Below are 23403 nucleotides of genomic sequence, written 5' to 3'. Positions count from 1 at the left end.
TGTGGATAATTGGGCTCTCAGTAGAAACCTCCTGAACCATGAACACTGAAGAAATCCTAACCAGGAGAAGCTGACTGCAATGATGCCAATGGTGGTGAAGACAAAAACTCCCATGATCCCACGCTGCTTCACCACCTCATCTTTTTCTTATTTTTTGGATGTGAGAGAGCCCTCTAGTGGCAGGAAACACAGACTATGTTTAAGGTGTTTTAAGCAGCTGATGGCAGGTTTATTCCCAAGAGATGTTTTGTTCACTAAAAGGTTAATTAACATGTTCTTGTAACTTGTTGCGTCTCTTTATTTCTTCTTTCACAGCTTTACAGACTCACTTCCAGCTCCGTCAGACACATGGGAGCAGATGGTTAGCATGTTTGTGTGGATGACCTCTGAGAGCTGTTAAATATCCGTCACAACACTTGAGAGCCACGTTTGAACCTCCTGACAGCAGGAGATGAAATCAGTTAAATATAGTTCTCTCATTGATGTTTTCCACATAATGAAGCACGCAGCAGCTCTCCGACTACCTGCAGGTACAGTCACAGCTCTGATGATCCAATCATCGTGTTAATCGGGTTATGTGCATTATGAGTCTGCTGTTCTTACTCTGATAATCAGATAAAGACATTTACATGACAATTTATACAGATGGACTGTTGCTTTAATTGGGTTCCAATCGAATTGAGAGTAAAGGCGCAGACAATGTTTCTATCGTCAGTTTAAAAACTACAAACACATCAGAGAGTCTACTGACACTGCCAGCATTTTATTTTGAGACCAATAAAGAGACACTGCAGGACAGAGGAGATATTGAGCTCTCTTCAGGCTCTAACAGTGTGTGAAACATCTGAGCTATATAAGCACACAACGACATGTCACACACGCTGGTTTAAGACCGTATTGTGTACAGTGTTATTATCACAGCGTGCAGTTGATCCGACCTACAGTCGAGTTTCACACACCCAGGTTTACGTAATCTGAGTGAGGGGTACAATTACAATTTTCCAGGACTTTATACATTATTTCCAGGATTTTTGGTCATTTTAATACATTTTCAGGTGTTTTCATGACTGGAAAACTATGTAACATAGCCGGTATTTTACAGACTAGTTTACTGTTTTCTGAGTGTTTTCTTACTGTTATATTTTAATTTTCTGTTTAATCAACAGTAAAATTAGTTAGGAACATCTCTAGTAAAAACCAGCTGACATGTTCTCCCTCTCACTGGTTTCATCAGTAAAAGTTAATTTCTCACACTGAGTCTGAAGAACCTACCGGCACTTTAAAAGGCGACGAGTTCGGATTGTCCACAGTGACGCTCTTCTCCGAACTCCCCAGACCGGAGATACTCCTCCTCCTTGGAGATCGCTCCGAAGACACTTCTGCAGAGAGAGAGAGAGAGAGAGAGAGAGAGAGAGAGAGAGAGAGAGAGAGAGAGAGGTTAGATCAACAGAAGCAGCCTCTTCCTCCTCTGTTCAATCATCATCATCATCAGCCTCTGAGCTGCGGCGGACGGAGGATGTGGTGATGACATTCAGACATGATGGAGGAGAGACGACAGACGGCGGGTTGTTTAATGGCGGTTGATTCCTCAGTCGACACTTTTCTGTTTGTTACTTTAACTTTTACAATTGTTGAAACGACAACATCAAAAATGAACAAAAAGTAACTCAAACTCAAAAAGATTCTTGATGAAGCAGCTTTTACTAGTTTTAACTCACTCTAACTTAGTTTTAGAAGTTCAGTAAAATTCCTGATGAAGTACTTTTTACTGAGTTTACCAGCCAACAATTGATGTAAATTAGCTAGCTAGTTAGCATTTTGCAAAGATTAGGTTTTAGATGTAAATAGCTAACAATTAGCTCGCTAGTGTTTTACTCTGTTTGCTGTGCTAGCTAACCATCGAGCTAATGATTGATGTAGATTAGCTACCTGATCAAGAATGTTTTCATCTATCAATATTAAGTTAGTTTTACTTCAAAGTTTTGACGTAAACAGCTTCAACAACTTTTTTTGGTATAATTAACTTATCTGGTTTTACACTGTTGTACTTGCTAACTGTACTAGCCGCCACCAGCTAGTTAGCAATCCTATTAGCTGACTGTTAGCTTGAAGTACCGGGGGGGGGGTGTTTACAGCACTAGCACAGGAGGCGAGGGGCCGAGCTGCCGGCGAGCGGAGCCACAATGAGCACCAGAGCCAGAGCGGCTGGTGACCACGGCCGGGTCCGAACACTGGTGATGTGCAGCGGCTACAACCAAGACTGTGACTCCGGGGATGATGAAGACCCGGCGGGTTCGGGAGGGGGCAGTTATATTAACTGTTAGCGTACTAAAGTCGTAGGTACGCTGTAGACTGACGTGGCCCTCCCTAGAAATGTAACCACACACACTGCAGCGCCACAGACAACGACAAATGGTCTGCTGGGCGTCCATGTTCAGATAATGGGGAGCGACTCAGTGGAGTTATATTCAAACACACACACACACACACACACACACACACACACACACACACACACACACACACACACACACACACACACACACACACACACACACACACACACACACACACACACACACACACACACACACAGTAATGGGATGCTGCCTCGCTGCACGACATGCTCCTCTATGCCCCGTCGTATTCCCTCGTCCTGACGCTTTACAGGCGGTGGGAGGAATAAAATGAAGACAGCTTGAGGAGAGAGATGAGGGAGAGTTTCAGTGGCACAGAAACCTCCACCAGCGACAGGCAGTTAGACGCAGAGACACCAGCACACAGGTCCAAATACTCCGAACGCTGCAGGTAACTTACATAAGGTTTAAATCCAACCCTGGGTGTCACTCTCTCGCCTGTCTGTCCTGTTCATTTCTCCAACTGTCGCTGTCCTATAAAACATGAAATCCCCCAAAATATCTACTACTGTATAATAGTATAATATATAATATATAGTAATTAAAATTATTAAAAATGTGTTGCTGTGTTTTCAGTGTGAATCTCCCCGATTACCTTAATCTAAAAATAATTATCCTATTTTGCTGTGTTTCTTTATATGTGATTTACAGCCTAATATTACGCTATATTACAGTTTAATAAGTTGTATTCTTCATCAAATCAAATAGGGTTCGCTCGTCGTTACAGTTGGACCACTGGAACCGTTTTTTAAAAGATAGATTTATAGTTATGGTTCTCGCTGTGGATGTTCCAGATCCAGATTTCTCTGTTCAGGAAAACAGTTTCTACTGTCAACAGATCGCTAAAGAAACCAACAATGAATTTATTGTTTATGAAATGATCTGTGCAGCCGCAGCCTGATGCAGCTTATCCCTCTGTGCCATACAGCTTCATTACTGGTGCACCTGGATCTGATCTTCCTTCACGACATTAAACCTGACAGACAGCTGCTGTGTTCCTGACCCGTCTGTCTGTCTGAGGGCACAAAAGTGTGTCAAGGACAGACAAACAGACAGGTTCAGAGCCCTGCACATTCTTCCCACTAATGATGGTTTACGAGTCGAGGGAGTTCAACCTGACGGACTCCTCCATGTGTTAAATCCAGCACGGTGTGTCGTCCTGACCAGACCAGGTCCTCAGAGCTGGCTCACGTCCAGGTTCATTGATCTTAAAGCTAATTTTAGACCCTCTCACTTCCTCTCCAGCTCACTCAACAGCCATATTGTCTGAGGTTGTTGCAGTCCGGCTCTGGAGGCCCCGAGAGGCTATCGAGCCGGCTCTCGAACCGCCTACGAGTCTGTGAACAGCTGCAGGGACACTGCCGACACCGCTTCAGCAGGCAGGAAGCCAAAAATAACTCCTCACCTCCTCACGGCAGAAGGAAGACATGTGGTGACAGAGGATCTCCTGAGGTCCTCTGAAGGATCCAAAACCACCAGCAAAACCAGGACTAGTTTCAGTTCACAAGAATAAAATCCTCTGCTACTGACAGACGTTTACAGGGGAACGAAATGATCTTCTGGGAGACTGTGGGCAGCAGCACAGGTTGTAAACACATCACCTGTCATATTATCACACAGCACTGGATGCTAACATGTTAGCAAACAGCGTCCTGCTTCCACATGCAGCAGCATCTCATTGGAGTGTTTGTGTCCACCAATAGAGCGTATGTTTGTAGTCCAACCCAGAAGTAGACGCCGTCCTGGTTCCTTCCACAAAAAGACAATGACGCTGGTGACACGATGAGGAGTCCTTCCCATCCTCCCTGTGATCATATTAGTGAATCAGCGTCTAATTTGTGGTTGTATTTTTTATTAATGCAAGTTATCAAATTGGTAGTAATGTGACAGAGCAGCAGAGGAAGCAGTGCCGCACCTAAAACACATACAGGTCATAAAAGTGCAGCCGTTTGTTCAGCACAGAGTTAGTTCGTCAGGAAATCTGTGGCGAGCACAAACGCCGCAGTCTGCGTAGTTTCAGTTAGCAGTGGCGCTCACTCACAGAGCTGTCGGACATCACAAACCAACTTTCATGTCGAGGCAGATGACCACCCACCTAGAGTCGGGGTCTGTCCGAGGTTCCTGCCTCTTAAAGGACGTTTTTTCCTTGCCACTGTCTCCAAGGTCTTGCTCATGGTGGTACTGTTGGGTCTCTGTAAATAATGTTATAAAGAGTTCGGTGTAGACCTGCTCTACTTGAAAAGTGTCCTGAGATAAATTCTGTTATGAATTGGCGCTAATTGAAAATGTCCTTTCCTTTGACCTGCAGCATCAGGAGCAGGAACCAAACACATGGCTTTAAGATGAGACAGGTGTGTGCAGTTACACCTGCGGCACAGCAGCACGTAGCTTCACTAACACGCCGACCGACTGCAGGATAATGTCAGTAAATGCCAGTAAAGTGAACACGGCTTTAGATGTAAAAATATTCTGGCGCTGCCTCTCGCTTCCTCCCGTCCCCGGAGTCAGAGTCCTGGTTGTAGCCGCTGTAAATCAGCTCAGTGCCGTATTCCCTGTTGTGGTTGAAACAAACCATCTTCAAACTGCGGTTGTGTCTCTAACATACTGCTAGGTTTAGTCGATCTACAGGACAGATTTTGAGGATATGTGGCCATTTTAATCCATTTCCAGGTGTTTCCATGAGTGGAAAACTAGTCTCTAAATTTCAAGGTTTTGCAGTTTTTACAGGAAGTATGGGAACCCTGATCTTTGCGCCTGATATCAGACATCATATAAATCATTTTGTGATTATTTTGATGGATATTGTGATTGATGATTAACAATGACAGCTGTTTTTCCTCTCACTCGGCTCAGTTTACTGCGACAATGAACGTCTGTCACCGAGCAGAGCATCAAATATTAAATAACAGAAATCAGCCAAAAATACAACAATCGCAGATAGTCAATGTATTCGTCCAACCCTTCTAACAATAGATAAAAATGATCAGTAGTGTATCTGTAACTCCTCCTGTGGGCAGCCATACATGGAGGCTGCTGAACAGATAGTGAAACAGCTGGAATAATATAGAATATCTTCACAGGAGAAGTTAGGATTGCTGACAAATGCTGTACCTGAATAACCCTTTAATAACGTTGCAGTGTTCAGTAAAGTGTCTCCAGCAGTTTATCAGATAATGAGCTCATACACAGAATCAACAGTTTTCACATGGATACTGAACCAAACAGCGACACATTAAATCAGCACCGTGTGGAGTTCACAGGATGTTTAAATGGTATGAAAACACATGAACGTGCCGCCGGCTGCAACAGGAAGGACACCGAGCTGGCTGTAACGGAGCCACAGTGAACGCAGCATGCAGCAGCAGTCAGCGTTTATTCAGCAAAGTGCTGGATCAAGTTCCAGCTGCAGGGCTGCATGCACACAGCGCTGCCAGGGAGCCGGGGACAAACTTTCATGCACATCCCCTCCCATCCCCTCCCATCCCCCCAAAACGTGCCACCCGAGGTCGGGGGGGAGGGACGGCGGGGAAGTCGATGGTCCCAAAACCACGGACACAAAGTTGAGGCAACATGCCGCAGGAAGCCAGGTATGACAAGTGGGTCACATGACATGGACAGAAACACAGCGATAGAGATAGAGATAGAGATAGAGAGAGAGGAGGGAGAGAGAGAGAGAAGAGACGGTACCTCGATCACAGCTGTTCCCCATCATCTGAGGAGAGGACACACAGAGTCAGACGGGATTGGCCGAAGCAGCCGCCACCTGTCAGCCAATGAGGTTAAGCTGCAAACGTCCGTCTTCGTCCCGCGAACATCCTCGACTTGGCGTCCCCCCCCCCCACTCCACGGACCTCCTCAGCACCGCATCCTCCTCTCTCCTCCTCACGGTCCTCTCACATCTCTGCCCTTCTCCCTCTCTCTCGACTGCCCTCGCTCTCCACTCAGCAGTAATTCTAAACCTCTCTCGCTCTCTCTCTCAGAGCGCAGAGGTTTTACCGCATTTATTCAATCAATCCCTCTAACTGCACTGTTCTGCTCTCTCTCCTTTCTCACGTCTTATTCTCTCTGCAGACCTCTCTCTCTCTCTCTCTCTCTCTCTCTCTCTCTCTCTGCAGCAGCTCAGTTGCAGCCTCACTCCCTCTCTTGCTCTCTTCTCTCTCTCTTCCTCTCTTCCTTCGGAGTTACATTAATCGCTGCGCTCGGAGGATAATTACTAAATAAGTTTCCCTCAGCCGACTGATGTGGGACACAACTCTGGGGGCTTCAGCTATTAACTGTGTGTGTGTGTGTGTGTGTGTGTGAGAGACAAGATGGAGAACCCACAAACAAGCATCATCACACTAAGGCTGCAACTACAGACAGTAACGTTACAGTAATATATTTCTTATTATTTTGCAGTTGTTCGTCTGCTGTCACCTGCCGGTTGTATCCCCTATAATTAACATTTCCTAAGTCCCGCCCCCTTTTTTTTTGCTCGGCGCTCCAATAACAGTTGAGCCTCCCGTCAACTTCGAGTCGACTTTCATACAAATACCAAATACGCACCTGAGTTTAGGCGATCTGAGGGGTTAAAATACAGATATTTGTCCTGGTGTTTGCAGGTTCGTGGGAACCTTGATCTTAGCGCCTGATAGCAGACAGAATTGTTACACTCCCAAAAACCTGTATGGCATTAAAGTTACAACCAGAGCTTCACGATATGGTAAAAACATCATATTGTCCTTATTTTCACAGATATGATTCACAGTTGTTATTGATTAAAATCATCAGTAGGATTGTAAGAAAATATTGAAAAATATTGTATCGCAATATTTCATTTTGTGATATTGTATTGATTCTCAAAAACACTGTATTGATTTCTATATTTAAACCTCCAACCAGCAGATGGCAGTGCTGTAAACTGAGGGCTTTGATGTTGGATGTTACAGTGACTGAGATCAATACAAATACAGATCAACTGTTTTGTTTACAAAAGAAAATAAATTCAGATTTTATGCAGATGATGGTGTGTTTTTTATACTATGATAGTTTTCCCAAAATGTTATTTCCGCAATATAGATCGCCTAGCTTACAGTATCACAATATATCACAGTATATTGAACTGTAACGCCGTTATATCATTATACGTATCATCAGGTTCTTGACAGCACACAGCCCCACTGATGTGACAGCAACTAAAGATTTGTAGGTCAGTGCGTCTCTGCAGTATTTCATCGTAATGCTGTTTGTCACATTTTACCTGCAGCTTCTGCGATTTAAGGAACCTTTTCTATCAGTCAGTAAACTGAACCCAAACAGTGAACTCAGTCACTGCAGGAAGTTTGTGTAAAACCAGAGAGTTGATTACATCACTCCAGCAGTCAGTGAGGTTGTGTGACGTTTGGAAACAGAAGTAAGACGACGTTCAATCAATAACACTGATATTATTGATATTCTATCTGATATTTGTCCAGAGACGCTATGATATTGGTTGTTTTCCGCTGTGAAAGCAGCAGGTCTGTCAGTGATCTTCAGTCCACTCAGGGTTGTTACCTTTGTCTTCCTGCCGCCGCCGTTAACGAGTTATTGATTAGAGCAGGCTCGCTTGCTCGCAGCTCAATCAATCGTTTTCGGTGGATTCACCAGAGTCTCCTCTGACAGCGACACCGTCCTGACCTTCACCAACTGGGACTGAGGATCCGGTACAGACTGGAGACCAGCAGAGTCTCAACAGGAAGGAAACCATCAGATCAATAAAGTTCTAATAGGGAACTTTATTTTTATATTTTATCTGATATAAATATAGGTGTATTTGTTAACTCCTGCTGTGCCATATAAACAGATAATGAATGACACTATAATAAAGCTAAGTTAGAATTATTGTCCAATTTCGTAAATTAATAAAACATTTTAAATCTCTTTATATCTGTTTATAAGTGTTTATAGTGAGTTATAAACCATTTATTCATTGTTTAAATAGTGCTTGTAAATGCTAACTACAAGGGTTAAAGAGTTGCCATTTAAGGGATATATACAAAATTCACTGGATGTCACACTGCAGCACCAGCATCTCAAACAACAGGTGCCACGGCTCATTTTATCTCACAGATAATCGTAACATCGTAACTTCATTAAAGTGAACAGAAACAGAATAAAACTGATTAAAAGCGTCTCTGTTAGTGTTTCCAACAATCATCAACTCTGGTTTGGTGGAAATAAATCCTTAATTCACCGACGTAGATGATAACAGCCATAACCTCCGAATCTACTTAAATAAGAACACAATCAGTCCTCACCTCAGCATCATCAATAACCCCCAACACCACTCCAACATTGTCCAAATCAGTTGGATCAATATTGTCCATATAGCTGATTATTAATACTTATTATTGCTCGTTGTCCCAACATAAGCAAGTTAGCGTCACACGCTGGAGACCCATACTGTACATTTCCAACAGAAAACTTTGGTACTCTAATGTCCTAATGTCTGGGTAATACACGGTGGAGTCACTCTGGAGACAAAAAACAGCTCATTTTCATTGACATCTCCATTTTTCTTTTTATATTCTGTGTTAAAAAATGTTGAAAATATTAACAAAAGTCTATTTTTAATGAAGACTTTAAGTGTGATTAATAATCAGACGGTTGGTTGTTAGCTGCTCACAGACTCTACCTGTCCAGAAAAATAAAAACAACAACGGCTTTGAGCCTTATAATCCAGGTTTTATAGGAAGAGTTGAGTCAGTCGATGAATGAATTTGTCATCAGACGGTTCCTCCCTGAGATATGAGACTGATCCTGACCTTTGACCCCGTGACCCGTCCTGAACGCGGCTGTGATGTCATCTGTTAGCAGCGGGAGGAATGCTGGGAATGTTTAAAGCAGACACGTGTTGGCAGTCTCATTCATGAGCCGACACACCTGACAACACAGGAAACAGTGACACAACAGCGACACAACAGCGACACAACACAGGTAATCTCCACTGAAAGGAGGCTTTGTGTAATCAGAGTGTCTGCTGGGTGCAGCTCTCACCGACCCACAATTCAACTCTCCTCCAGGCAAAACCGACAGATCCTCACAGACCGGATACACACTGTATATACAGTCTATATACAGTGTCTACACAGACTGTATATAGACTGGATTACTGTATATATACACATAAATAATGGACATTTTAAGTAAGTTCACAAAACCTAAATCTACTGTAAGATCAGAGCCCAACACCCACTGACACTGTGGCTGTTGTCCCACATCTGCATATAACTGAACTGTGGTCCAACAGTGCTGCTGTAACTGCTCCTGAACCCTGAGAGTGCTGACACAGAGTGGACACTTTCTATAAAGAGTTCACTTCCTCTGATCAGAGCAGGGTGGCTCTGGGTACAGCTGACAGGAGGGTCTCTAAAACTTTAAACTAATCAAATAATAATAATAATGATAATAAAGATATATTTAACCTGATAAACTCCATATTAATGATATAGTTTCTATATGAATGATATAGTTTCTATATTAATGATATAGTTTCTACATTAATGATATAGTTTCTATAATTTCTATTAATGATATAGTTTCTATCATTTCTATATTAATGATATAGTATCTATATTAATGATATAGTTTCTATAATTTCTATATTAATGATATAGTATCTATATTAATGATATAGTTTCTATAATTTCTATATGAATGATATAGTTTCTATATGAATGATATAGTTTCTATATTAATGATATAGTTTCTACATTAATGATATAGTTTCTATAATTTCTATATTAATGATATAGTTTCTATCATTTCTATATTAATGATATAGTATCTATATTAATGATATAGTTTCTATCATTTCTATATTAATGATATAGTATCTATATTAATGATATAGTTTCTATAATTTCTATATTAATGATACAGTTTCTATATTAATGATATAGTTTCTACATTAATGATATAGTTTCTATAATTTCTATATTAATGATATAGTTTCTATCATTTCTATATTAATGATATAGTATCTATATTAATGATATAGTTTCTATAATTTCTATATGAATGATATAGTTTCTATATGAATGATATAGTTTCTATAATTTCTATATTAATGATATAGTTTCTATATTAATGATACAGTTTCTATATTAATGATATAGTTTCTATATTAATGATATAGTTTCTATAATTTCTATATTAATGATACAGTTTCTATATTAATTATATAGTTTCTATAATTTCTATATTAATGATACAGTTTCTATATTAATGATATAGTTTCCATGCTGTCTATAAAATCATCTGAATCCACAAACAAAGGATCCTCTGAAGCAGGAGGACGCCGTCTGGAGTCAAACCACCAAATCTCTCTAACCTCCATTATTTTAACTGGTTTGGTCAGATTTCAGTCAACAACAACAGTAACAGTCTTCGTCGTCGTCCTCCTCCTCCTCCTCCTCCTCCTCCTCCTCCTCAGACACACAGATCAGCTTTCACAACAAATATTCAAAGAATTTCTTTTCACATCATGAAACCAGTTGAGTCCGAGCCGCCTCCTCTCACTTCACTGCACATTCCTCTGAATTCATTAATATGAGCCCTGTTTGTTCTCTGGTTAGCACTGGTTAGCACTGTGGCTCTGGTTGGTAGCTTAAGCTGCTTTTATATGTTTAGATAATAAAGCTACAGTCACTAGTCAATTGACTCTTCCTAAGCCCCGCCCCTTCTTGCTCCGCTTTGGTAATTATTAAGGTTCAAATTCCCTCTGCTCCACACTGTCACACCAAACTCCATTCAAAAAATGGCTGTTTTAAGGAAGTAAAACCTTTATTTCCACCATCAGTGAGACTCTGATTCTCTTCAGTCTACAGACACAATCTGCTCACATTGACTCAGTAACATCATTAACTAACCTGTGAGGAAGAGTTGGACACAGACACACTCACTGACTGTCTGTCATTAACTAACCTGTGAGGAAGAGTTGGACACAGACACACTCACTGACTGTCAAATACAAACTGTCTTTAAACTGAATGAAACCTTCCTGGGTCTGATCCAGAGTCAGTCTGTCATCCAGCTGCTGATTGAATCTGGTCAATGTGTCGGGACAAGGACACAATTCTCATTAGAGAGAGAGAGAGAGAGAGAGAGAGAGAGAGAGAGAGAGAGAGAGAGAGAGAGAGAGACAGAGAGAGACAGAGAGAGAGAGAGAGAGAGAGACAGAGAGAGACAGACAGTCTGAGGAGACAAGAGGAGAAATGAATGACCTGTCTACAGCTCTCCAGAATCCAACTAAAGTCAGATTGACTTTGTTCCTTTAGGAAACAGCGGTCTGCTCCTTAAACCTCCTCAGACAGCAGCAGAGGTCAGAGGTCCCCGTCTGTATACTCAAACATCACATCACTGACATATCCACTGGATCATACTGCAGCTCCACCAGACTCCATTCATAAAAACACTGATTGTACCTTCAGATCATCGTAACTTCATTAAAGTGGACAGAAACAGAATCAAACTCATTAAAAGCGTCTCTGTTAGTGTTTCCAACAATCACCAACTCTGGTTTGGTGGAAATAAATCCTTAATTCACCGACGTAGATGATAAAAACAGCAGTTTCAGTCGGAGCAGACCGGCTATGGAAACAAACCACAGAGAGGCTGCGATACAACACAGGCAGAGGGAGAGAGACACCATGTGACTCTGTGTATGGAGAATATAAAGCAGGGCTCCAGAGTGCGACCAATTTGGTTGCACATGCGACCAAAATTTTAAAGAGTGCGACTAATAATTGTTCTAGGTCACACTGGTGCACCTGACGCTGCCCGGGTGAAAACATACATTTATTTCGCAAGCGCATCATCTCTCTGTGTTCTCCTGTGAGCGAACTCTCACACTCATGGTAGGATCATATCGGGTTCTAAACCAATAAGAGACAGAGCTCGGGGGTCTTTGCCTCTGATTGGCTGTGGTCCTGTTCACCGCGCTAAACTGTGTGTGTTTAAAAATTGCCAAGACCCGGTCCTTCAGCGACAGCATCAGACTCGGAACCAGAGGAGGAGACAACTGAGTCTGGGATAGAGCCCGGCTCCAAGACCCAAATTAAAAAGGTCAAAATATATTCCTTCAGACAGGACTGGCTGAAACAAGTTCCCTGGCTGAGGTTCAACAAAGGACGTAACGCAACTCACTGCGTGTACTGTCAGGAGTGCGGTCAGAATATGGATGGAAATAGTGCATTTGTGAGCGGGTCAACAACGTTTCATATCGAAACTTTTAATTGGAAATGTTTTATTTTGCTTAGTGTTTTAGTTTGAAATGTTCAATTTCAGCTCAGTGAAGCACTTTTAAACACTTTATTTTCTTTTTATATATAATTGTGCTTCAAATAAAGACAAGCCTTTCTCTACACCTTATTCTTGTTTAAAAATCATTCACATTATATGAAAGTTATGGCGAGCAGTAAAAAGGTGACCTTACGGCGTTAAAGGCGACGCAATGAAAAATGTGGGTGCACCTACATTTTGTGCTGGTGCACCTAAAAGAACCGTCAGGCGCACCAGTGCAACCAGTGCAACCAATGCAACCAGTGCAACCAATGCAACCAATGCAACCAATGCAACCAGTGCAACCAGTGCAACCAATGCAACCAGTGCAACCAATGCAACCAGTGCAACCAGTGCAACCAATGCAACCAGTGCAACCAGTGCAACCAATGCAACCAGTGCAACCAATGCAACCAGTTAGTCTGATAATGTTTAATATATAAAACCTCCACCAGGACCAGAACCTGCAGTCACACACATCCCACTGTTACTCACACAGGTGTGTGGAGTAATGGATTACCTGTAACTGACTTCATGTAATCAGGATACAAAAAAGTAATGAGATTACACCGATTACAGGCCTGAGGGAATCCAAAGCTAACACAAAGTAATCAGGTTACTTTAACATTGAGAGATTACATTTCTCCACAGGTAACTGAAAGTGTCCATTAATCATTAATGAAATGAATCTTTAATACCTGAACTGTGTTTGTGATCACTGTGAGCACATTTACAGATCAATACAAAGTAATCAATCAGTGGATCAATGGATCAATAATCAGCAGGTGGATCCATAACGACAATAATCAATAAATAGTTCAAACTCTGCTTTTACATTAAACATTATAATAATAATAATAGATTAGTTTAATGAAGCTGCTGTATATAAACACCGTCCTCAGTAACGCAGTACTTTTACTCTGATTACAATAGTTATCGATCTGAACATCCACAGCACGTGGGATCTGATCGATATCGATATCTGATCGCTGGGTGACGCGCTGAGAGCCACAGGTCGCTGCAGCCTCACGCGGCTTTCGCAGAGTTACCGGAGAGTCACCGGAGAGTTACCGGAGAGTTACCGGAGAGTCACCGGAGAGTCACCGGAGAGTTACCGGAGAGTTACCGGAGAGTCACCGGAGAGTCACCGGAGAGTTACCGGAGAGTTACCGGAGAGTCACCGGAGGATGTGTGGGTGTGCGCGCCCCGCTCACGCGCTCATTAACCACCGGAAGTGTGTGTTTTTGAAGCAAAGAGAGAGAAAGCTGAGACTCACCCGCTGAGTCCATCAGAGCCGCAGACCGTCAACTCCCGCAGCTGCGCACGCACACACTCCCGACTCGGACCTTCACAATAAAGGTTCGACTGAGGGACCGGAAGCTGCTGCTGTCAGTCTGCACTTAATAATCTAATATTCTAATAATGATTATAAAGCAGCTTGAATGTTACACTGATATTAACATAGTTTACTATATTCAACGTTTTTATAACAAATGTTTATTATTATTATTATTATTATTATTTACATTATAGTGTTTGTTGATTAATTTGTGAATTAATAGAATTAAATACTTTATTATTAGCCTGTAGGAAGTGACTATTACTTGGGTATTAGTGGAGAAATGTTCTGATATACTATCATTATTAACCTGTGATTATTAATTCATCCATCTTTGATCAACCCATCTCAGCCTTTCTGATTCTTATACCAGTTTTATGGTTTTATCTTAATATTATTTGTATTATTACTAACTTGTTTTTATTACCTGTATCTATATAACTCTGTTCCTTATAAATATAATTTCCCTGTTATGAACTATATAGTATTTTATTATTCTAGTATATTCTTTATATTGTGTGTAGATATTCTACAGTTTATTATATTGTCAATGTTTTTCTGACCCTTCTGGATACATTTAGTTTTATTGATGGATTATAATCAATAATACAGAACTGTTTGTTTCAGTGTCACTGAGGTTTTATGTTGTTATAAATACTGTTTGTAGTATAATCCTCATTATTGAGTTTTTATTAAAAGCTGATGAGCTGCAGTAACGTGTGGCTTCAGGCTCAGAACGCTTTTATTGTGGTGTTCAGAATGTTTACAGGCTTTTATTTTGAAAATGAGAGTGCAGGATGAGTGGTTTTATTGTGGCGGTGCTGACAGATGGATCCAGACTGAGGAATGCAGCAGATCCAGAGTCAGTCAGAGCTTCACCTCAACCAGAGAGTGTGTGTGTGTGTGAGAGTGTGTGTGAGAGTGTGTGTGTGTGTGTGTGTGTGTGTGTGTGTGTGTGTGTGTGTGTGTGTGTGAGAGTGTGTGTGTGTGTGTGTGTGTGTGTGTGTGTGTGTGTGTGTGTGTGTGTGTGAGGTCGCGACCTGCAGCCTGAGGGTCACCTGTCCTCTGCAGGTGAGACTATGAGTGAAGGTGTGACGGCCACGCGGCCTCCAGCTGTTTTCACACGCAGATCACTCTTCGTGATCGGTGACCTCATCTTCTGACATCATGACCTCCACTCTCAGTAAGAGTGCAAGCGAGAGGAGAGGAAGAGGAGGAGGATGAAGAGGAGGAGGACGTGCTGCAGGCGTCTCTGAGCGGAGACAGTTAATGAGCAGTCTGTCAACACTGTAATTAAACTGTGGACTGAAATTACATCTCAGCTACCGCCGCCCTCGCCGCTGCTCGCCGCCTTTGCCGCTGCTCGCCCTTCACCGCCGACCATAAAGAGTGCGAGCACAACAACTACCAGAAGAACTGTGTAATAAAAGAGCTTCTAATTTCCTGTTTCATTATTTCATTCACCTCACGAATCGGCCCAATGCTTCCAACAGCAACACCAGAACACTGAAAGATACACCCAGTATAAACCCATCAGACCCAGTATAAACCCATCAGACCCAGTATGAACCCATCAGACCCAGTATGAACCCATCAGACCCAGTATGAACCCATCAGACCCAGTATAAACCCATCAGACCCAGTATAAACCCATCAGACCCAGTATGAACCCATCAGACCCAGTATAAACCCATCAGACCCAGTATGAACGCATCAGACCCAGTATAAACCCATCAGTTTAAATCCAACATCAAACCCAGTTTAAAACCAGAGCATCACACCCAGTTTAAAACCAGTTAAAATCCAGCATCAAACCCAGTTTAAATCCAGCATCAAACCCAGTTTAAATCCAGCATCAAACCAGTTTAAATCCAGCATCAAACCCAGTTTAAATCCAGCATATAACCCAGTTTAAAACCAGTCTAAATCCAGCATCTAACCCAGTTTAAATCCAGCATCAAACCTAGTTTAAATCCAGCATCAAACCCAGCATCTAACCCAGTTTAACACCAGTCTAAATCCAGCATCTAACCCAGTTTAAACCAGCATCTAACCCAGTTTAACACCAGTCTAAATCCAGCATCTAACCCAGTTTAAACCAGCATCTAACCCAGTTTAAACCAGCATCTAACCCAGTTTAACACCAGCGTCAAACCTAGTTTAAATCAAGCATCAAACCCAGCATCAAACCCATCAGACCCAGTATGAACCCATCAGACCCAGTATAGATCAAGTAGTAAAATCATTTAAAGTAATGAACCAGGTTTACTTACTGGTCTAATCCCAGTATAAACCCAGTTTAAACTGGTTGTTAGAGGCCTGTTAGTGTGGGCAGTCCGGGTACATTAACATATAAATAACCTCCTCCCCCCTCGGCTGCTGGGTGGTGGGTGAGGAGGGGTGAGTGGGGTGAGAGGGGAATAAGGAGGTCAAGGGAATGAATGAGTTTGTCTGCGGCTGAATGAGCAGGACGACTTCTGTCCGTCTGTTAAAGGATCAATTAACTGATCCATAAACTAATTGATAAACTGATCCTCAAACTTTCTGTTTACCGGAGCTCTGAGGCCCCTGCAGCTCTGGGTGGGAATCCCCTCAGCCCAGGCTTCCCACCGGGGGCAGCGGGGTCAGTGCAGCTCCTTCAGACGGACCGACACTGGATGCTTTGTCCTCCAGACATTCCCCGGTCACAGCGACGTTCCCACACGGAGCAGGAAAATTACAGGCTGTACCCAAACGCCTCATTATAACAGCAGAGGAAGAATTCACCTGACGGCCTTAAACACACACTGACTGCACTCATCCAGACATCCCACAATCCCTCCTGACACGTTTAAGATCTTTGGTAACGTTATTATAAAACCAGCATCTAACGCAGTTTAAATCCAGCATCAAACCCAGTTTAAAACCAGCATCAAACCCAGTTTAAATCCAGCATCAAACCCAGTTTAAATCCAGCATCAAACCCAGTTTAAAACCAGCATAAAACCCAGTTTAAATCCAGCATCAAACCCAATTTAAATCCAGCATCTAACACAGTTTAAAACAAGTCTAAATCCAGCATCTAACCCAATTTAAAACCAGCATCAAACCCAGTTTAAAACCAGCATCAAACCCAGTTTAAAACCAGCGTCAAACCCAGTTTAAATCCAGCATCAAACCCAGTTTAAACCCAGCATCAAACCCAGCATCCAACCCAGTTTAAATCCAGCATACCATTAAATCCAACATCAAACCCAGTTTAAAACCAGCATCAAACCCAGTTAAAATCCAGCATCAAACCCAGTTTAAAACCAGCATCAAACCCAGTTTAAATCCAGCATCCAATCCAGTTTAAATCCAGCATCAAACCCAGTTTAAATCCAGCATCTAACCCAGTTTGAAACCAGCATCAAACCCAGTTTAAAACCAGCATCAAACCCAGTTTAAAACCAGTTAAAATCCAGCGTCAAACCCAGTTTAAATCCAGCATCAAACCCAGTTTAAACCCAGCATCCAACCCAGTTTAAATCCAGCATCCAACCCAGTTTAAATCCAACATCAAACCCAGTTTAAAACCAGCATCAAACCCAGTTAAAATCCAGCATCAAACCCAGTTTAAAACCAGCATCAAACCCAGTTTAAAACCAGCATCAAACACAGTTTAAATCCAGCATCCAATCCAGTTTAAATCCAGCATCAAACCCAGCATCCAACCCAGTTTAAATCCAGCATCTAACCCAGTTTAAAACCAGCATCAAACCCAGTTTAAAACCAGTTAAAATCCAGCATCAAACCCAGTTTAAATCCAACATCAAACCCAGTTTAAATCCAACATCAAACCCAGTTTAAAACCAGTCTAAATCCAGCATCTAACCCAGTTTAAAACCAGCATCAAACCCAGTTTAAATCCAACATCAAACCCAGTTTAAAACCAACATCAAACCCAGTTTAAAATCCAGCATCTAACCCAGTTTAAATCCAGCATCTAACCCAGTTTAAATCCAACATCAAACCCAGTTTAAATCCAACATCAAACCCAGTTTAAATCCAGCATCAAACCCAGTTTAAATCCAACATCAAACCCAGTTTAAATCCAACATCAAACCCAGTTTAAATCCAGCATCAAACCCAGTTTAAATCCAACATCAAACCCAGTTTAAATCCAGCATCAAACCCAGTTTAAAACCAGTTTAAATGCTGTTTTTTGTTTTTTATTGTCTTTAATAATATCTCTGTGTTTGTGTTTGTTGTTTACCTCATATTGCTTTAAATATTGTTTTTATAAAGTGTTTTACAAATGGTCATCATAATCATTATTATTATAATTAGAACTCCAGGATATTCCAGGAGCTCCACACAGACTATATGTTATATGATCCCCAGATTCACTTCCTGGTTTGAAGCAGCTCGCAGCACCAACAGCAGTGTGTCGTCACGGCAACCACGCTCCCTCAGCTTCTTACCTAGCATGCCGGCGCCCTCTGCTGGGAACTCTGGGAACTGTCCTTCAGAGGGGACGCTGACGGTCCTACGGAGACTCCGACCCTTGGATGAGTCTGTGGGGCTCTCCAGGGCCTCCCCTGCAGCCTGGGGGAGGACGGGGGAGGAGAGAGTTAACATCTGATATATTGTATTATCTTATGTTATATACTTAATGCTGATGTTAAAGTGGAGAAATCAGGTTAAACTCTGAACTGTGTGTATGTTGGGATGCTGTGGAGGTAACCGTGGCGACTGCAGTGTGTGCACAGAAACAAAGATGGCGGCGTGTTCTGACCTCGTCGTCCCTGTGCAGCAGGATGAGCTGGCTGTCTGTCAGGATGCAGAACTTCCTCTCCCAGGCGCCGCTGTCGCTGTACGGACTCTGACCGCAGGAGAACCGGTGGGCCGGAGGACCTTTGATATCTGCACACACACACACACACACACACACAAGTAAATATACAATAATAATAATAATAATAATAATAATAATCTATTTGATGCACGATGAGGTAAAAGATTAATCTGAGTGACTCTGATTCTGCTTTTGGATAATATTTAATGAATTAAGCAATAAAAGGAGGAAGAGGAGGGGAGATGAAGCTGCTCTGGGCTCTGAGGGTCAGCAGGACACACAGAGAGAGACACACAATAAATAAAGATAAATAAAGATAAATAAAGATAAATAAAGATAGTGGGCAGCAGTGGAACAGGACAGAGCTGAACCTGCAGAGGGCGCTGTAACTCTACACTGTTAACCTACTGCTCACCACTGCTGCTGGAGGAGGAGGAGGAGGAGGAGGAGGATTAAAAATGAAAGTGATGTCTGGAGGAACGAGCCGTCTGATCTCAGCTGACACTGTGTCACAGTCAGCAGACTCAGCAGAGGTCAGAGGTCAGAGGTTATGTGCAGCACTGTTGTTTTTACTGTCGGTCCGTTGCCAACAATCAGAGCATTGAACATTAATTATATAAACGGATTATTATTATTATTGCAGTGATTTCCTGTATAAACACAGTGAATAATAACAATCAGTTAATGTAAGAAACCAGGTATTAGACAGGCCCCGTCTATGGATACAGCTGCCCCACCAGCAGGGTGGAAACAGGCTACTGACTGCAGTTTCCCTCCAACTCTAACAGGAGAAAACATCACACACACATTCTTTCCAGGATATTTTATCCATTTCCAGGTTTTCCAGGTATTCCAGGTTTTCCAGGGAGCGTGGAAACCCTGATAACACTTCAGAGAGCGATGGAAGAAGAGATTGTACTGATCGACAGTATTTTAATATGAAAACAGAATTTCACACAGGAAGTGTGTCTGTGTGTGTGTGTGTGTGTGTGTGTGTGTGTGTGTGTGTGTGTGTGTGTCTGTGTGTGTGTTTGTGAGTGTGTGTCTGTGTCTGTGTGTGTGTGTGTGTGTGTGTGTGTTTGTGAGTGTGTGTCTGTGTGTGTGTGTGTGTGTGTGTGTCTGTGAGTGTGTGTGTGTGTGTGTGTGTGTGTGTGTGTGTCTGTGAGTGTGTGTGTCTGTGTGTGTGTTTGTGAGTGTGTGTCTGTGTCTGTGAGTGTGTGTGTGTGTGTGTGTGTGTTTGTGAGTGTGTGTCTGTGTGTGTGTTTGTGAGTGTGTGTCTGTGAGTGTGTGTGTGTGTGTGTGTGTGTGTGAGTGTGTGTGTGTGTGTGTGTGTTTGTGAGTGTGTGTCTGTGTGTGTGTTTGTGAGTGTGTGTCTGTGAGTGTGTGTGTGTGTGTGTGTGTGTCTGTGAGTGTGTGTGTCTGTGTGTGTGTTTGTGAGTGTGTGTCTGTGTGTGTGTGTGTGTGTGTGTGTGTGTGTGTGTGTGTCTGTGTGTGTGTGTGTGTGTCTGTCTGTGAGTGTGTGTGTGTCTGTGTGTGTGTGTTGTGAGTGTGTGTCTGTGAGTGTGTGTGTGTCTGTGTGTGTGTGTTTTGTGAGTGTGTGTCTGTGTGTGTGTTTGTGGTGTGTGTCTGTGATGTGTGTGTGTGTGTGTGTCTGTGAGTGTGTGTGTCTGTGTGTGTGTTTGTGAGTGTGTGTCTGTGAGTGTGTGTGTGTGTGTGTGTGTCTGTGTGTGTGTGTGTGTGTGTGTGTGTGTGTGTGTGTGTGTGTGTGTGTGTGTAGCGTTGAACAGAAGCTGGGTCTGTTTCAGTCTGTTTGTGTGCAGCGTCTCGTTGCGGGGACCAGTAAACAGACGGTGCTTTCACTGTGCCTGACTGTGCTGGGATCTTTCAGCGTCTGTCAGTAAACACACACAAACACAGACACACAGAGACACACACACACACAGAGACACACACACACACACACAGACACACAGACACACAGACACACACACACACACACACACACACACACACACACACACACACACACACACACACACACACAGACTGTCTCGTCTGGACGCCGGCGCAGGAAGTGCTGGATGTGATTATTTACAGGTGAAACACTGACAGGTCCTGATACTGTTTCCAGCCTCAGTGGTTCTGGTCCAGACTGATGGATAGAGGGCGGGTCCACAGGCTCAGATACAGTGAAACCCAGCTGCTAACACTTCTTATGATAATATTGTCTCCTGCATTAGAGCTCAGTGGTACAGTGGCAGTGAGTGTTCACTGACCGTTGGACATCAGACCGCTTTATCAATCTCCTCCAGGGTGCGAGGCGTTCACTGCCTCCGTTAACTACACGCACTTCTCCTGAAACTGATCTACACACTGACCCTTCGTATGCAGGTCCTGGAAAACCTGGAAATTCAGAGACTAGTTTTCCAGTCGTGGAAATGGATGACAATGAGCAGATGTTCTATATTGCTGGTGTCTCCTTCAGGCTCCAGATCAGGTCACAGAGAACAGGGAAGCTGCTGAACAGCTGCAATCACTTCCACATTTCTGTTCCTGGAACTAAATCAGATCACAGCAGGAACCCGGCGGAGAGACACCGATGACGCTGAAACGCCGTCAGCGGGAGGAAACTGAAGTGAGAACGAACGTCAGACAGGAACTTCCGAAGAACTCATGGAGAAGTAGTTATTGTCCTCCTCTAGTGAAGGATGAAATCAACCAAACTCCATTCAGAAAACAAGCATTTTAAAAGCTGTTTGCAGACTCTGAATTCAGACTTTAATCTCCACCATGATGTCGTTGTTTCAGCCTCATATTGATCCGTTTATTGATAAATCAGAGAAATAAACCAGATTAAAGGGGAGTAATGTGGGAAAGGATGTTGAGACCCTGTTCTCTATAAATGAGGTCATCATGAGAACGTGTTAAATGGTCTAATCTCAGCAGTGCTGAACACATGGAAAACATACAAACTCAAGAACTTCATTATTCATTAACCTCAATTTTAAAGCCGACATATAAAGTTGTTCAGCTTTAACAGATTTAAGGAGCTCCAGAGCTCTCTCTCTCTCTCTCTCTCTCTCTCTCATTGCTAATAACTCTCATCCATAACAAGGCCATAGGAAGTGCACATCACTAAAGCCAGAATGAGGAGGAGTCGTTCCCTTGCAGGAGCACAGCAGCTACAGAACAACGTGCCGGTTGTTGATGAATTACAGCCACGTGAAGCAAGTGGAGCAGAGCTGAAGGAGGACCAGGAAGCAGCTGAGGAGCTCCACTTTCAGCAGACTATTTCTGGCTGCATACTAAATCATCCACGTCAGAGCTCGGCCTAGAAGCCCCTGAGAGATCTGAAGGGAGTCACACCTGCTCCTGTTCAGGCTGCTGAGCGAGAGAGCGCCGGCCGACGAGGAAGGAAGAGGAAGGCTAATTGGCTGCTTTTACTCCTCTGTCTACGAGCACCGCGGAGGGACGCCGGCTCGGCTAATCAGCAGATCCAAGGTCTGCTGCCGCTCACGAGACATTTGGACGCCTCCGAGCCGACAGATGAGCAGAGTTGAACAAAGACGGGAAACAGGGAAGGGACGGCTGCTCCTAGATCAGAGTCAGACGGAGAGAGGCCTTACGTAACAGCTTGTACCTGCTGTCGTCACACAGACCTCCACAGACCCCAACAGAACTCCACAGACCTCCACAGAGCTCCACAGACCTCAACAGACCTAAACAGAACTCCACAGAGCCCCACAGAGCTCAACAGACCTCCACAGACCTCCACAGACCTCCACAGACCTCCACAGAGCTCCACAGACCTCCACAGAGCCCCACAGACCTCAACAGACCTCAACAGAACTCCACAGAGCTCCACAGAGCTCCAAAGAGCCCCACAGAACTCCACAGACCTACACAGACCCCCACAGACCCCCACATACCTCCAGAGACCTCAGTGCGGAGCTCAGAGGACTCCAGCTGCTGGCAAACACACACTCATGACGACTGGAGGCAGGAAAATGAGCCAAAATCAGTTAATTATTTGTCCACTTGAAGAGGAATCCATAAAGCAACAATCTTTATGCAGAAAAAGATCAATCAATCAATGCAGAACTCCCTTTGTAAATCACACATTTAAACTCAGACACTGACTTCCAGGTCTCCAGTTTCACAAGTTCATTAAACAGAAAGTATCTTTGATTCCTTTCAGACAGACAGGGACGCCACCGGAGCTTCTGCTGTTTCCTGGAGGGAAGTGCTCTCTTTAGGCTCGCAGTTGGACGGGTGGTCGACTCCAATGAGCCTTCGACTCACAGTGTATTAAAACTGTACGGTGTTAAATGCTTAACAAACGCCACTTTTTCCAACAGACTCTGGTGGCTTTCTTGACCTTGACCACATGTTAACAACTGAGTTATCTCCATGACAACAGAGCAAACTCCATCCAGTAGAGCACTGGTGCCCAGCCTTTTCCTTCCAGGGACCCTTTTCTATCATCTATCAATCAACGATGATCCTGCTTTTTGCAGAAAGACACAAAAAAC

The 23403-nt window shown here is 43.1% G+C and overlaps 1 protein-coding gene across 6 annotated transcripts in view; it reads right to left on the bottom strand.

Annotated features, from left to right (window-relative positions):
* rasal2 (RAS protein activator like 2) overlaps positions 1–23403 on the bottom strand; it is a 61725-nt gene that overhangs the window by 18204 nt on the left and 20118 nt on the right. For 4 of the 6 annotated variants that reach the window (XM_051378111.1, XM_051378109.1, XM_051378108.1 and 1 more), the window contains exons 2-4: positions 18812–18939; positions 18498–18621; positions 1273–1379 (exon numbers count right to left, since the gene is read on the bottom strand). In XM_051378111.1, the coding sequence (XP_051234071.1) occupies positions 1273–1379; positions 18498–18621; positions 18812–18939 (359 nt within the window). Of the gene's footprint in view, positions 1–1272; positions 1380–6104; positions 6699–13992; positions 14021–18497; positions 18622–18811; positions 18940–23403 lie in introns of those variants that run through there. The other 2 variants (XM_051378114.1, XM_051378112.1) reach the window with 2 other exon arrangements.

Source organism: Dicentrarchus labrax, unplaced genomic scaffold (genome assembly GCF_905237075.1).
Source record: "Dicentrarchus labrax unplaced genomic scaffold, dlabrax2021, whole genome shotgun sequence".
In the NCBI taxonomy this organism is placed as follows: Eukaryota; Metazoa; Chordata; class Actinopteri; family Moronidae; genus Dicentrarchus; species Dicentrarchus labrax.
This window is presented reverse-complemented; position numbering and strand designations above follow the sequence as displayed.